Source organism: Ascidia mentula, chromosome 7 (genome assembly GCF_947561715.1).
Source record: "Ascidia mentula chromosome 7, kaAscMent1.1, whole genome shotgun sequence".
Taxonomy (NCBI): Eukaryota; Metazoa; Chordata; class Ascidiacea; order Phlebobranchia; family Ascidiidae; genus Ascidia; species Ascidia mentula.
The window spans coordinates 8,610,771-8,627,968 of NC_138572.1; the positions used below are offsets into that span (position 1 = coordinate 8,610,771).

Sequence of the window (17,198 nt, forward strand, 5' to 3'; positions counted from 1 at the left end):
TTATAATTTGATTGCTATGGACTGTGAAAGAATTGTATGTACAGCCTGTAATATTTCATATAAGGACCTAAATTTCAAACTGAAAAAGTTTTTTTTTGTTGGACTTTCCGAACCCTTGCTCGTTTAGAGGGCAACATCCTCATATTCTGCGAAATCACAAAAATGGCACCAACTGCCTTTAGGATTGCTTGCTCTGCTATATATCAAACGAAAAGAGGCAGCCTATAATCATTGTTATTCAAAGCGAGCAACACAATTGTACAACAACCGCAACAAAAAAGCACGCAATACCATACAAAATTTCCGCTTAAAGCTTAGTAGTGACAGAACGAAGCATCGCACTTGTCGATGGCACAAGGGCACTCGCTCCGGTAGGTGGCGCTGACAAGCCGTCGGAGATGCGTGGACGGGGAAGGCTAGCTGCCCACGCAGGGTGGTCATACGCTCCATGCGTTAGATTCAGCGCCGATCCAGCGACTCTTGATCCCGCTGATGGACAGAAATTCTGCGCCCCTTTCGAAGATCGTGATCTGGGAAATTCTGACTCAGCGTCTTCGTGAACTGGTTGTTGTCGGAGGTCAAACTCTCCACGTTCGTAGCAAACGCCCAAAGCGGAGTGGCAGCGAATCGGGTCTGGATAACGCTGGAATCTGCTGCTCGATTCCCCACACTGTGGCGCACCTCTTATAGCTTGGTGGTAACTCTGCCTCGATGGAAAAGGTAAGGTCTGCCGCTCGCCTGCGCCTTCAACTCGATTCCAGTAGCTTGGAGGAGCATCGTTGCAGTCACCACAGTTGTTGATGAACGCCACATCGCTGATCGATCCGACGCTAGATGCCTCAGTCATAGCTCCGTCGCCTCCCTTGCGTGGACTGATAGACTTGAAATGCAGGCAGCTCTGATGGGAAGATGTTTCAGTGCAGGAATCGCGGGGCTTTTGCCTTGAGAGAATGTTACTGCCATCGTTCTTGGCGTTGGAAAACGGCACCAACTGTTCCAGCGGTGCCGAAGCGCCGGACACTTTGGCTCCTGGCGGCAAGGTCGCCATTCCGTTGCTTTTTGGAATGCTGTGAGTTTTTTCGGTGCTCACTTCAGGTTCGGACTGAACGCACGATTCCAACGTGGTGTTCGCGCTGGCCAAGGACTTTGCGTTGCGAAAATTTGAGCCTTCGTGTTGTCTGTATGCTTTCAGTTCCGATTGTAGCTTCTGTAATAGAAAACAGCAGATTGTCACGTACAAGGCCGCGGTATTAGAATCAGGCGAAAAATAAGTTTGAAAACAATTCGTTCTTCTTATATATAAGCATATAGAAATGCGTGTCAAATCGTTTTCTCGTGAGTATTTGTGTCCGAAAGTTAAAACTAATATTTGTCCTTCAGACATAGGGACGATTTTCATACGGTAGATGTATAGGTTCATAGTACATGACCGTATTTGTTAAGAGGAACGGTCCCACTGTTAATTATCGATTATATGTATGATATATGTATTAATAAAATAAAGAAGTTTAAACGGTGCGGGAAACCGTTTTTGTAGGTCATATGAGATTGTATGGAGGGTAAGGCATTTGCGGTAAAACCACTCATTTTGAAACCAAACAATTATGTTCATGAGCTTCCTTTGGACAGTCGGCCCCCTAGAAATGTATGGGCCCTTGTGCGCCCTTCTCTTGGGGCCAGCTGATCTTTTGAAAATTTATGTTCTAGTCGGTATTGTAATTGTACATTTCTAATGGTTTCTGTGAGCTGCTTACATATGGCCAATGTTTCGACCTACAAGGTCTCGTCAGTGCAGTTTGGTGGAAACAGGGGCCATCTGTATACAGCTCACTGAAATCATATATTATTGGCTCCACTTGCTTATATATAATTCTAATGGTGGTAAACTCTACCTCAATTCGAAACTTGTCGCGTTCCTTGTGGTAGGAAACAACAGCGAATGCGATGATGTTTACGAAGAGAAGAACAAACCCCACGGCCAGAGTGATGCTGAGTTGAAGGGAAAGTCCCCCTCCGTCCGTTGAGTTGTCGTTTCTGTCCGTCATAAATTTAAGAGACTCCATGCTAATTCTACAAGGTTGGAAATTGAATGATTGTGTATAAACTGAAAAAATCAATCTGGCGGACAGCCCTTTAGGATGTTTAAAATCAGAAAAATATATTTCGCCCTCTAAAGGGCATCATGAGTTTCTGCGGAATGCAAAACTCAGAAGCAACGAAAAAAAGAAAGTTTAAAATACTGATTTTTCATCTGTTGAATGATTATTTGAAGGAATTGGTAATTTATTCAAATAGAATAAGAATTGATGATGCCCAATAAAGCGAAACGTGTATTCTGAAAATAGAAGCGTTGAAACAAAGTTATTAGAATATTATTTTAAATATAGTCATTTTTATAATTGACGAAGCCACAGGCCTCAGTTTTGATCCGACATGGGAGGAATATTTGCAGAAAGTGGTACGGTGACATTCTACATACATATTATCACGAAATACCGATCGGCATCGTCAGTGTCACTTTACCATACTCAAAACACTATGGTTTCACATACTGTTCAAATTCTTGGTTGATCTCTCATGCGACTTTTCATTAGTGCGACTAAACTTCGCTTACTTGTTTGGTTTAAATGGAACCACGCGTTTACGAGGAGATGAGGAGTTGCTGAATGACGACACACGTGGTTTGTCGGTATCGTCTGGTGGGTACATGTCACATGCAACGGCCCCGCAACTGGTCTGCAAAAGTTGTACGTTCATCCTCTATAGTAGCGTTTCATAACCAACAGGCTTTGCAGGGTTACCATACACCATACATGTTTGCTTATTTTCACAAGCATGTGTCTCCGAAAATGCAATTGTGCTTATTTCTGAGAAACGAGCTTATTTTGGACGTGCGTGCTTCAAAAATACAGAGTATTGGTCATGGCGCGGTGCTGGACGTTTCAAAATTGACCATGTCCATAAACGGTCAACCATTCTGACTAAAAATTAGTAATATTCTCAAAATTGGACGGACTTCGGACACAAATCCGATATTTCGGCTTTATAAAACAGGGCTCTTTTTTTCAGTCCATTTTTAAGGCAACCCTAAATTTTTTTTTTTATCTATTGGTCACAGAGCTGAAAGAAAGTATGAACAGCAAAATATATTGAAAAAAGTATACGAGAAGTGCATATTATTGCCAGGTGGTTGTCTGCCTTCAACGAATCAGGTCTTTAGACTACATTAAAGGGGTTTTCCACAATAATCTAATGTCTAAACAATATCTATCACAAGAAATCTGAGCAAAAAATGATTTTGTAACGAAAATGCCGTCGCAACTTACTCCTGTCATCCTGGGCACAAACGACCTCCAGAATGCAACTTTCTGGGCCCGGTAGTGGCTCTCCACTGCCGGAGTGGTTGATATTTTAAGATGCCGACGGTCGCTTCTGTAGTACCGAGGCCATTCTATCGCCCGGAAGAAATGTTTTCCTATCCCGAGGAGGAATTGTGCTTCTTGTTTTTTCCCCACCATCGGATCCCTGGTTAAAGAAAACAAAAAAGATATTTTATTTTTTTTACCACACTGGGATTTGAACCCTGGATCTCCTGGTCACGAATCCCGATCAGGTTTTCTTCTTAGCATGGGTAGGGTGCTTGACCGACGTTGTCAATGTAATGATATTTTTATTTAGTGAGCTACAGATAGGACCACTGTTGCGAACTTACCCGTTAGTTGCAAAATTTGCCCAGTATGTCATCATGGCAGTGGAAATTATCTCGTCGTTCTTCGTAAAGTTGTAGGGGAAGAGGGAGTAGCCATTTGTAAGCAGTGGTGCGCCGAATACGAAGGGAAGCTCTTCGCCATGTCCAGACTTTACCCATGCTCGGTCGATACCGGCGCCTTTTGGAAAGAAAAGCACCAAAACGAATTAAAATCCGGTAATTCGCATTGCGCTGCGCACGGGCTTCGAGCAATCGATTGGTCCAACGTTGTACGCGCGCCATAATTTCTTTTTATTAATGCCGCGCCGTCTAGGGGTGTTATTGTTTATCGGAAGGCTCTTCTTGGCCCAAAATCGAAATTGACGTCCATCATACTGCATTATTGAAGATTTCGTAGTCAGGCCGTACTCTGCTATATTGGCCCAACAGTTTTATTGAAAACCAGTCGATTTGCGATTTTGCATATATATTGCCTAGATAATTTTTTTTTTAAATATTGTGGGTTTTTTAAGCCTTGCTATCGACTACATCTTTGTGTACCATTAGTATGTTACAAAGACATTTTCAATGAACCACTGACCTATTTGAATATAACTTAATAATCTGTTCTTCTGGCACATATAAAAAACGTTGTTGTATAACAATGATGCTGAGTAATGCTCATTACCCTGAGGAAGCCTTGTTGTATAACAGGCGAAACGTCGGAATAAAGTTACGTTTTTTATATGCCAGAAGAACAAATTATTAAGTTACAATATGCCTGGAAGCAACAGGAACGTTATATTTGAATATGTTAATGTATAAACTATTTGAATGGGTTTGTATATAATAACTCGTTTTTGAAATTAGAGCCTTTCCATAGTTTCTTTAACCGGACTCATTTTGCCGATTTAACCGCTTTATAAATTGAAGGTCCAGCACTTGAAAGGGTCCGGCAGTTTTCCAGAGAAACTAAAAAAGGCCACCAAAGAGATTTTGTTTGACCGGTCCTATATTGCTGTTCTACAAGCCGTGGTATAGTTACAAAAACAAAAAGTTGTTACCTGGTTGATGGTAAAAAGTATAGAAATATGCTGCGTGTTTGAGGTCGCTCTCAATCTCAGCAACTTGCACTGCTGGTTCTACCCATTGTCGATCTGTGTAGAGATCCATCAACGATCGTTTGAGAAGATCGGGGTTCCTCCTGTAAATTGTTGTGGGTTGTGTTGTTGTATAGGCGTGTCAGAAGGGTGAAACAAACTTGGAGCCAAATACTTTAAACAGGAAAGCCAAAGCTATATTATGCTGTCAAACATTGTTGTTTCGAACAATTTGTAATATGTACCGATGATGAACGCAGCAAGTGCACGAAACGTCTACCAACAATGTTTAACAGCAAAATAGCTTTGGCTTTCCTGTTGTAAACCGACACACTTCCCCCAAAAAGCTTTGGATGTAAATGTATGTACTATGCGTGGAGCGCTTTTGTAGGTATAATAACCATAGCCCAATTAAATATTACGAGAATAAACGTACGTAAATATCACAATAACAGAATGTATATTAACTGTACTGGAAAGCGGAACCTATTTTGGTAACGTGTACTTGGAGAGCGGAGTTTCTGGCATGCTTTTCAAACATACTGTCAACTGAAGTATTCATGCGATTTTGACTTTTTTATCATTTTTGTTGACAAATTAAATAAAAACAACACCAAAGTAGCGAAACCAGTACAATATACTTACTGGTCGTTCCAGTTTGTGTACATAAACTGCACCACGTCTTCAACCGAACTCAACTGGACGTTTTCCTGGTCGTAAAAAGCGTCTACATACTTCTTCACATCAATGGCAAAATCCTTCGGCTGGTATATGGTCTGTGCATTGCGACCGCCTCCAGCAGCCTTTCGTCCGCCAGTGAAGAGCTCTGGAGATACGTTAAGGCGCTCTTGTACGTAGCCGAACCCTTCTCCTTGTGATACTCCAATCATCACCTGAAAAGGCTTTAAATATAGTACAGCTCTGTGGGGCTGACTGGAAATTTACAAAAGGCTGTGTAGTATTTGTATGCAGTCTTGGCTGCGAAGCCTGTGAACCTTATGATCATGTATACGATAGCTGAGATCGCCAAATATGAAGGGCCTGCACAGTGGGGCGATCCTGCGCGCTTGCTATGCAAAAGCATGGTATTACTTGCGTTGTTTGTATTAGGTGTTGACTATAGGGCTTTGCCGAATATTTCATGATCAAATGCAAACTGAGCACCCCGAAACCCTTTTTCACGCAGTGCAATATGCATCTCATATGAATAGTAACAGTAAATTCCTATGGGAATTTTGGGCGTTACTCGAGCGACGAATACAACTTCGGTGGAATAACAGCAACGAATTCTATTTCCATGCGGCTGGGGCCGATCGATTGAAGGTTCTTGGAAAAATGTCAAAAGACTGACGAAACAATTTCGCGCTTGGTCTGTGAGAACTCTAATTTGCGCCGAGGAAACAAAATTACAGACGGAGCTGATGCAAAAATTCGCTACTTCGATCCTCCGAATTCTCATGTTTTGCTACAAGCAAGTTCGTTATTTTGTTAGTTTGGAAGCATATGGCGACAGTTGGTGCATTATAGTTTGTTTTGCGACAGACTAATAATTAAATCTAACATGCGAAAAAATTCAATTCTAGTTCAATGTATAAATCCTAAAATTCTGCCGATAATGATAGTTGCTGAAAGCTTAACCATAAGTTGTTTTCTTAAATTTGGCAATTCAACATGGTATTTCCTGTCTGTTTTTGCTCAAGAGCCTATAGCGGTTTAAACGGTTGCTAAAATGAAATATATTTCGTAAATATCCAGAAAAGTTGAAGTGGCATCCTCAGCTATTGTATCTGTTTTGAAACAGGAGGTTTATTGCGGTTAATTAACTAAGTTTGCGCTAAACAACAGTTTCAACTTCAATAGTTATTTCGAGTTCTACCATTGGGATTAAAATGCCTTGGAACCTCAGACGTTACATACGTAGTTTAATACGAGAGGTAAAGGCTTGCAAACTATTCCCACAGTCGAAATGCGTGGAATGGTCACGGTTGTTGAGAAACTTTGAGACACGCCGAGAGCTCAGAGAATCGATAAATGCACTTTGTCCAGCAGGAAAAGCGTTTGTGGCGCTTCCTAGACGCCAAAGCTAAGGGTTTTATCATCGATCAAAGGGCGTACGGAAATAACAACGGCGACAGGAAACCTTTACGCGATTTTAAAAGGCTTTTTAAAGGCGTCTGTAATTAACAAGATACTCCAATTTCGAGATGCTATCAGGAGGCGACGAACGCCCATCCTGTCGTTGTTATCAACAGCAATCAGTGCCCCTGATGTAGGGTTGGCCTGAGTAGCATAGGCAAATACCCTGCATTAAATTCGAGCTTATAAATAAGAAATGATGGCCTTAAAGGGATCGATGCAGCACTGCTGCCGGATTGTGACTTTCGGAAGGACTGAATGCCGCCATTGATTTGTTTCCACGCAATTAAATTACGCTTTTTCCGACTTGGAGTAAAAACGGGATTTTTAATATGGAGATTTCGCCCGATTGGAAACACGAGAAAGTGTTTGTGGCAAGAGTAGTTGTCTCAAATGCCCATGATTTAGAAACGTAATACATTTTTTACTCCCCTAACTCACGAGCGAAAACGTTTGCAAAATCATCTCTGGTATATATGAAACCTTCTGAAATTTGCACACAAAAATAACAGTGCATAAAATGAATGTTTTGTGAATAAAATGAATCTAAATTTGCGTTTGCCAGACATGTGCCAAACAGACCTGACAGCGGATTGCATCATCAAGGCTTGGTTTAATCAATATAAACGGAGGACAACGCCAAGCTTTCTAAGCATTCGATGATAATTATAACGGTGAAAATGTTTGTATCGTCGTGATGGTGGTACACGAATATTAGTTTAATCTCGGTCACAAAAACAACACTCACGCTTTGAGGTGGAAATTAACTAAGGCATAATGCCTTTAACTAAAGTTAATATTTTACAAATATTATGTACCCTGAGGAAGCTTAGCTGAAAGCAGGTAAAACGCCGGTGAATAAAAGTCACGTTAATTGTGTCAGGAGGACAGATTATTAAAAGTAAAAAATAAAAATTTAGTATTTTATGATCCTGTAAGTATAAACTTCACAGTCTTTGAACGCGTTTGAAAAATGAATTACATTCATAACCTCGCCGACTATCTTGTCGTGCATCGAAGTATTTAATACTTACGTCGTAGTTGAGGAGTTCGTGTCTCTTCATTAGCGTAGCTGGGGTTTCGGAAAGAAGCCTGCTTGCGCCGTCAACCACGGGACCAAAAGCCAAGTCGTATGGTTCGGGTGTTATGGTGACCGAAATCAGTTCACTGAAAAAGTTAAGGGTACCTTTGTCAGGTGTAAAATACTTGGAGCGTGTGATCTTAAAAATAAATGAGCCTAAATGAACTTGCTAACGAAAATTTTGCAAAAGTTTCAAACTGTGTTCATCTTTTGAGTAGCTTTGACACACAACTGCTTTCGAGTACTTTTGAGCGTACATAAAGAGTATTCGATGGATACTTTACAGAGCAGCAAATGGTTACGATTCTAACTAACCCCGCAAAAACAAAACGCATGTAAAACCAAAATGTAGCATCTGAATTCAAACGATTTCAGCGATGCCTTAAAAGTGAATTTTGCTGATGGTTACAACGTGTGAAACTGATCAAGATTTGAACAAAACATGGTTTCTTGCTCCCAGTTGTAACTTTATTGTGTAACCCAGAGGTTCCAAAATCGTGCGTCACACCGTATACTATAGTGCGTCATTTTAATGTCGTTGAACTAATTATATTTTCGCAACAAACTCTGTGACCTTTTGCACTAATAGAAACGAAATATAATATTACGAATTCGTCTCTAAGATATAGGTCACCACAAAAAAATATCTCCAAAAAAGGTCGTATTTTCGTTGCGTCGCTATATGACATATCGTAAGGATGGAGTGCACTGATTTGTAAAGATTGATAAGCACTGGTGTTACAAATTTCATACAGTATGAGTTAACAGTTAACGGAACGGCATGTAACAAACCACACAGTTTTTCACCTAAATCAAGAAGTAAAAATGACAAAGATTTGAATGCTGTAAGAAAGAAAATCTCAAAATCAGTAGTAATACCAGTGCGGAATTGAGCTTCTGTTATGTTCAAAAAAGACTTGCCAAAGCAACATTTGCAAAGTAGCGAACTTCCGTCAGTATACAATTTGTTCTTTTATTGTCTAACACGAAATACAAATATTAAACTCACTTCCAAGTTTTCGTTTTCAGGCATTGGACGATGGACATTCGTGTAATGTTGCTGCACCCAACTTTCCGCGACAGCGCGTACATATTCTTCCGCGCATTCCGCACAATTGCCCATGGAGCGAGAGCTGTGCCGCTCTGTAGAATCGCTCTTTTGAAAAATCCTTAAAAATTAAACCCAGTTGCGATTTTTCTTCCGGCGGCGAAATATAAAGTGCTGATGTGCAAGCCATGCAATGATTGAATACAAAGCATGCAGGTTGCCAAACTGTATACTATATGTATGTATTTGTAATCCTATCTAGGTAATTGACTCATTTATATTCATCCATCTGTCCATTTATTATTTTACTCATACGAAAACCAGGAATTTTATGTATTGAACTCAGGTACAATGGGAAGGAAATGCACCCGGAGCAATATATGAACTACACAGAATATTTCCCAGTCCACTGTATAACGTGAAACATAGACCATCGACATGATTTAATCCTAACTAAGTGCGTTGAACACAAGTTCTTTACAATGTCTTTTTTTTCGTGTTTTCTGCGTTTCGTAGATGATTCACATGTCCTTAATGCTGGACTAAAAAGGGCACGAAAAATAAAATGTTGAGATTTTTGACCTAGGATAATTGGAATTACTGCACAAAACATGCAGTAATTTCAGTATTGGTCGCATATACAGGTAAGTATAGCGGACCTGGTCACATATGCAAGGCCCTCGTTAACGTTATTCATTTCTTATACAATCATCGATTTAAAGACTGGATCACGAGGAAAAATAACATGAGTGTCCCTTGGGTGCTTAGAAAATGCAAATGGGTTTTGCATGCCTAATCGCCACGCAAAACCCATAAAATCGCTCATGAATATTTAGCATGGCGGCCAAATCGCCGTGTCATTGCTGCTAATATCATCCCTAATTCTTCTGTCCACATTTATTTTGTAGTTTTTTTAGTCACGGTTGACCGCTCGTGCGTGAATAAATTTAGCGTTTTTTGCCTGTGATCCATAGGTTGAATTTAACAGAAAATTCACCTTCATCAATTAGCCCAAAGGTGTCCAACCTACATCTACTTACGAAGGACTTCACAGACCATTACAGACAAATCACGTTCTACTTTATTTAACACAGGTGCAGAAAAAAAAACTCATGTGGTTCATCACGTATATCCGTTTGCAATGGTTTGTATTCATGCTATAGTCATATTGACATTTACAGTAATTCTTAAAAAGAAGTGCTCGAAAGAAAATAAACTAGAATTTCATTGCATTGCTGCTTTTTCTAAGATGTGCTCATTATTGCAGTAATTTTCACTATTTCATAAAAATACAGACAACAAAAACAACACCCAACACCTGATGTCGAACTTCAAGACCACACACCAGCATCACCACCTTCTACATTCGTACATACAATCATTGATTGATGTACCTTCAGATACGTTGCCTTGACGGTTACCTTCCGTTTGAGGGGAAAGCATCAGCATCCCGATGCCGGCAGCGCCCGATCCCGATCCGAATACAGTAATTCGCTGCTTGTTACCACCAAAGTCACCTATGTTGTTCGATACCCAGCGTACGAGCTCAAGTTGGTCCCAGAGACCATAGTTACCGTAGGCGGCGCTGTCCATAGTGCTTAGGAAACCTATTTTAATGTAGAGTTGTTGGGGAATGACTTGAATGTTCGGATTTTTTGTTGCAGAACAAAACCTTGGAATTAACGGTTTTATTCTCTGTCCGTCCCAAATTACCAAACAAAAACCTTAGCTAGATATACATTACTAAATTTTTCGCCATTAAGCCATCGAGTGTAATTTTGAAATTGCAGGTGCAACAAAAGGATACAACAACACATGTGGTTAGCACGAAAACATCACAATTTTAGCTAAAGCCAACTAATTCACCCAAACAACGTTCTCGTCGCTTAATGTATGTATTATAATCTCTCCAGGAATTGTCCGTGTTATATACAGGGTAAATTTCCCTGCGTTACTTTTAGGTTTCCATGGTTACCGAGAACGCCTAGTCTGTAGTTGAAAGTGACGACCATGACTTCACCGTAGCTTGCCAGCATGCTGGCGTCGTACAAGTTGCCAGAGCCATCGGAAAACGTATGGCCGTGAAAATATATCATTACAGGCAGATTCTTTGTCTTGGGCGGCGCTCCTACGAACAAAAGAAAGTAGATGTTCGTTCAATGCTTAGTGACACACATTAAATTAGCTGGGTGTCATATCCCATAAGCGAACGTATAATATCCGTAAGCAGTGCACAAACTATGAAAAATGGTAACACAAATAACAATACATACTGGAAACATTTGAAATAAATGCATGGATATATATTATTACAGTACATAACAGAAACATAGAATATGTTATTCTTTAGGACGATTTGGCCTAAGTATTTCAATGTAGGATGTGTCTTTGCGTAAAAGGCAAATCGCATGGTTACGTCATCCGAGAGAGTCAAAATTACATTTCATTGAATCGGTGTGAGACCCAAACTCCACCGGATGAGTCATGTCTAAGTGGAAATCCCCTGCAATGGCTAATTAGTGTTGTAAAAGGACCAGAAGACTGTGAGTGCTGTGTCTGTAGACCATTTTGTTGATATTTTACTTAAAGTTTTTGGTCCGGATGAGGTGACCGTCGCAAGCCGATGAACAAAGACTCGTCAACGGCATTTGTATTAAAATATGTTGGCAAAAATTCGCAAAACAAACTATTATGATATAGGTAATAATATTATGGATATCAGTAGTTTCGATAATTATTGAAAGTGCGACTAAAACACATACAATGAACTTTATTCCTCACATTCTTTAACTCAATAGTTTTCTTCAAAATTTTCTTTAAAGGTTGATCTTGTTTATTCATAGAACTTCATTTCACCTTTAAAGCGACATAGTCGCATTTCGCCACATACAAATTTCTTCGCAAACCCACACGTTTAAAGTCAGCCGTGGGCTTGCGTTGGGAATGCGGAACAACGAACTGACAGCTAACACAGCACATAACTGAGGTGAAATCCGTAAAGCAGCGAACACAATATATACGGAGATTCTGATTTGTCCGATATGTGTGACGAATTATTGGGACAAGACGGTGTTTTACTTGAATTTTGATTTCGCAGTGCATTGAACTTACATGTACTCCCAATACTTAATTCTGCGGTTCATAATGTACCGTTGCTTTAAAAGGGCAAAACAGTCAAAGTTAAAGATCATCACAATTTAACACATCTTTGGTGTTCATGTGATTAGTTGAACTTTGTTAAACTATGTTCGGATATTTGTACATATTATAGTGAAAAGATCATAAAGGTTTATGGGGAAAATGTTCAACATTTTCCAAGTCCCACTCAAAACAAAATGTCAACATTTTATATAAGAACTGCTGTCTTACAACTTATTTTCTGAATATGTATAGATGTTAGTTGGATAACAAAAGTGATGTTTGCCAAACGCAGATCTTCCACAGTTCAGTGTTATAACTAAAGAATGTCTGGAACTTACACAATTTAATATCTTTTTTATTGAACATTTTTGATTTCTGGCACATGATCATCAATCCACTTTGAAATTATTTGTAGTAAGATACATACGCAAAACCATAAACTTATCTGGAGATGCGATTTAGTGGCGATTTCTAGCGCGAGATGTGGAAATAGCAAAGGGGGAAAACTAAAATACGCTGCTGTAATAAACGACAAACAGTCGTAAGATACCCGTTTGTTTGCCTCTAAAATATATATTTTCAGTATTACGTTCTAAGAGAGCGGTCCCAATTGACGATTCGCCCTTGATTACAAACAAAAATTAAACATAGATGTCTGCAATAAACTGCGTTTGGCACAAGAACATTTATAATTACTTTTGTATTGCTGAATACTGCCCTTCTGGCATATTGGGCAGTATTCAGCAATATAATATGCCTGGTGGCATCAGTAACATTTTATTTACTTTTGTGTGAAGTTTCCACCTGTGCCACGCACAACAAGTGACGTTGGAAAAAGGTTGATTTCAAGGAAAAATATTAAATCCTAATTACGTTTACACTTACCTTGTGTGTAAAAGCTTTCAGGGATGTAAATGTTCAGAAACAGACAATCTTCACTCATGGACTGATGAAGTTTTTGTCTGAATGTCAAACTTGGGCCAAACCATAGGGGCAGCAAAACGGATGGCAGAGGTCCGACGTTGGCTTGTGGACAAACCGAACCGAATTTGGTCGCGTTGAGCACACCTATTAAATAGACAATTTGGTTTTCAGAGTTTGTTAAAAGCTGATAAAAGAGGTCTACGGATCAACCAATATCTAGATGTATACACTGGCGTAAAAAGGGTGGGACCAACAGGGCCATGGCCATGAATTTTTGGGATAAAATTTTTTTGGTTAAAATTTTATAAATTGATAATTTTTAAATTTTATTTTTGAAGTAAGCACGTCTAATCGTTTTCTGTTTCTTTGACGATACTTCAAACAAAAAACGTTTATTCGCCTAAACTCAAAATGCATTTGTCCCTATCCACAATTCTGGACTATGGCTAAGCTACAAGATGTAGAAATATGTCACAAAATGCGATGATGAAACATAGGCAAAAATTTTGCGTATGTAATTTTAGTATTTGAGATTGCTTCCAAGCAAGACTTGAAGTAAATACTTACGTCCTATTGCATACCATGAATACTAAATAAAAGAACAAAAACTGTTTGCCGCTTACCGTTCCATTGTGGCGCTGGTTCAGGTTTTTTCCATCTTCGTTTACCTGTAGGAGGCTTAGCGTACGGAACACCCAGAAACTTTATCACCGGGTTAATCATTTCATTGTCCACCTTCTCAATCTTGCCACGCAGTGATCCACCTGCTGTTTTTATTATTGACGTGTATTCGAGACTAGCTCGGATCCCTGAGTATTGAGGCTTGGTGTTGCGACTGTTGGCGTTTTGTAAACGAGACGAGGAGATGAATTGACCCAAAGTTCCGGCATTGGTGCTGGCGAAGACGGCAACGGTGGCTAGTAGACTTATCACGAGGTCAATTTTGGAACACATGTTGGGTCTGTATACCAGTATATAAACTGTATCTAGAGCTCACAAAACTTTTGGTTTTTTAATCTGAATTTCTGTCAACGAATGTCGTTTTTCATGAAAATTGTTACAAACGTTCGGACAAAACATAAAATATTTTTTGGGGGAAACAGGCTAACGAAACCAACATAGGTTTATCCCAAAAATCTTGTTTACACATGTGTACAAAGCTTACAATTTTACCTCCACTAAATTTTTCTGTTTTTTTTAAGTTAAATTTTGCGGACCCTAAAATATACCGTAGTGTGTACAACGTTTTGCTCACTACGAAATAACCACTAGCGTGTCTTCTTACCAAATGTTTAATTTAAATTTTACTTCGTCTAGAACAGATATTCTTGTAAAAGGTTTGTCTGTCAAAATTTAACGCTGTAGTTTGTCCTTTAACAAACACAAACCACACACCTTACTCATAGTTACAATTTCCTTCGAAACAGAAAGACCTGCAAGCTCATTACCACTGCATACCCGCCTAACTTTCCACTAATCTCACCAGTCTATTGATGTCGGGCCGTCGACGAGGCGTCCGCGTCTGTCCCGCCGGACGCCATTGGAGCACGCAGCAATGAAATGATGCTGCTCAGTCGATAACCAACCAAGAACTACATCACCGACGGCCGAACGGCGCTGTTTTAATCGATATTAGCCGTACTGCACCTCGTTACATTTTAAAGATAATTTTCATTCACGCGTTCCTAATGATCTTGGAATAACCGCGCTCGTACATACGGCCGTGGTTTTCATAGGTATGAGCTCATCGCTATATACATACCTTGGTGGCGTTTTGCTGTGTAAGAAATGATTTGTAGCTTGTTGCAATATAAACACAGTAGGTTTGATTCTGTATGTAAAACTATTTTACTTTATTGTTATATTGTGGTTTGAAAACGATATCCAGTATTGTTTTTCAGTATTTGACAGTAATATTTTTTTTTGTAGTTTCCAACGGTTATTTTAATTGCACTTATTATTATCAACTATGAATTTGATGATAATTCTGTCAAATTGCCTCAATGTATAAGGCAAACAATAGCGAAAAAAGGTAATGAAATTACTCAATAAAAAATATTAGTTACGTGCTTATGAAAAAACACTGATCAAGTATAGTCGTGAAATCTAAATATCACGTGATTTCGTTCACAAAAACATTCGTAAGAAAACGGAAACAGCACCTCGTTTTTTTCCATCCGCCTCTGACATCATTTTTTTTTGGTAAATGGAATCAGGAGCGCCCAAATAATACAAATCTTCAATCACATGAGAATACTGTGAAAATACTTGGCATGTGCCCAACAAATTTTTGGTATCATATTTATCCAAGAGAAAAATTTGCGTTTCTTAAAAAAAGTACCCAAAACTCAAGGTCATGTCTACCCAAACATTTTGGGTATAGACTACCCATCTATTTTTGCAGTGCAATCAAACGGAAGGCCAGATTTTAACAATATGGTCTCGACGAGATACGACTGTATAAATGCCATTTGGGCGTTTATCCACCAAGGGAGTCTGAATCAGCCATCACGCACTCCGTTAGGAGCGTACTCCCATGCATTATTAATCAGTCCCCAGACTGCAAGCATTTCGAGGGATTCCCGGCAAAGCAAATTGAAAACAAAACGTCGACGCTGAGCGCGAATGCTGCCAGTGATTTATGGATTTACCTCATTTATGCACAGTAGCCTTTCGCTAGGAAGGCAATTCGGTTAATGGCATACATCTGTTAGCGCCCGTTGATATCTTTACCCAGGCAATAAAACAGAACTGACATTTAAGCTATTGAAAATGCAAACAAATTTGTAGGCCTATTCAGATAATTTTGTTCTATAGTATTTTCTGAATAACCTAGGCTATATTAGCTGAACCACAGCAATTTTCTGTGCAATGGATGACGTTACTGATACTCTACAGTGCATATCAAATAATAATGTAATGCGCTCTTGCATAGCGATAATTTTTTTGATTATTTTTAATAAAATTTCCACCAAAAGTATAAGTGGGCCTACCGCTATTATGTAACCCTTTATGTTAATTTCTGATAAATTTATATTCGCACTGTTTAAATTTTAAATGGAATCTAAAGTGTCTTGGAAATATTTCGATTTTATAATTGTTAAAGAAAACGTTTCAAAACGAAGTGCAAATAGCTTAAATTATCGTAAGAACTTATCGCAGTATGACAAATTACATCGAAAAATATTTGCAGCGAATATGGTCGCTTTCCTTTACAATTAGGCTACACAGTGTTCAATTAGCTTTTTCCATAAGCGATGGTATCTATGTGATCCTTTCTATAAGCGACAGTCATCTTACACGTAATGATACTCAATCCAGGATATTTTCACAAAATACGCAGGTTTCCGAATATTTTGAATAAGATAAAACGCAGCCAGAAGAACACACCTATAGCGCCATCTAAGGAAAAATGCGTGCATCTTTGATAGGATGGAAGCCGTTAAGCGTATAATATAACATCGTTCGTTGCAGTCAATTTAGAGATCTTATCTCATTGGCCAATAATTATACTCGTACTACACGCTCTACTAAGATAGTGTTATTTTCTACTGCTATTTTTGCTGCCAGGCATACTTATTAATCAGAATTGTTCTTCTGGCACTCAAGTTTCTAGTGTTTATTTGAAACCGACGTTTCGTCTGCCATCATAACCCTGAGGAAGTCTCGCCGGATGGCAGACGAAACGTCGGTTTCAAATAAACACTAGAAACTTGAGTGCCAGAAGAACAATTCTGATTAATAGTGTTATTATCGTACAGGCAAAACCTTTTTGACCGACTTAATTTCACCACTAGCGTATGTTATGACGTCGTTTTATTTAGAAATCACCTTTTTACCCAACTAAAAAAGTTGTAATTGGTTCGTTTTTTACAGTAATCTCTAAGAAGGTCAGTGGTTTATAAACTACAAAGATGTGTTGTTGTTTGTTTGTTTACTACGCTCGGGTAATCAATGGAAGAAAAAAGCTCTCTTTTACGCTTGAATTCAATTACGTTGCCGGCGGGTTGTGGTAAATGGTTGCACAACAGAAAGGAAAGTTACGGCATGTGTTTGCAGGTGGCGTGAAGGTCATGATAG

The 17,198-nt window shown here is 39.2% G+C and overlaps 1 protein-coding gene across 1 annotated transcript; it reads right to left on the reverse strand.

The window, feature by feature from the left end:
• Positions 1-307: 307 nt before the first annotated feature.
• LOC145909491 (neuroligin-4, X-linked-like) lies at positions 308-17,193 on the reverse strand. Its single transcript, XM_082996882.1, has 15 exons — positions 17,114-17,193; positions 16,887-16,911; positions 13,742-13,856; positions 13,080-13,262; positions 11,029-11,181; positions 10,448-10,660; positions 9,015-9,174; positions 7,959-8,091; positions 5,434-5,690; positions 4,753-4,892; positions 3,713-3,887; positions 3,327-3,525; positions 2,646-2,736; positions 1,893-2,104; positions 308-1,207 (listed from the first exon to the last, which is right to left on the reverse strand). Exons 1-15 carry the CDS (start codon positions 17,191-17,193, stop codon positions 308-310), a joined length of 3,036 nt encoding a protein of 1,011 aa, XP_082853008.1.
• Between the last annotated feature and the right edge of the window lie 5 nt (positions 17,194-17,198).

Excerpts from the sequence above, each read along its gene's own strand:
- LOC145909491 (XM_082996882.1), bottom strand. The coding sequence starts at position 17,193 with ATGACCTTCACGCCACCTGCAAACACATGCCGTAACTTTCCTTTCTGT. Across the intron at positions 9,175-10,447 it reads TCAAGGCAACGTATCTGAAG|GATTTTTCAAAAGAGCGATT; the intron begins GTACATCAATCA and ends TTAATTTTTAAG. Across the intron at positions 2,105-2,645 it reads CAGCAACTCCTCATCTCCTC|TTTATACACAATCATTCAAT; the intron begins GTAAACGCGTGG and ends TGATTTTTTCAG.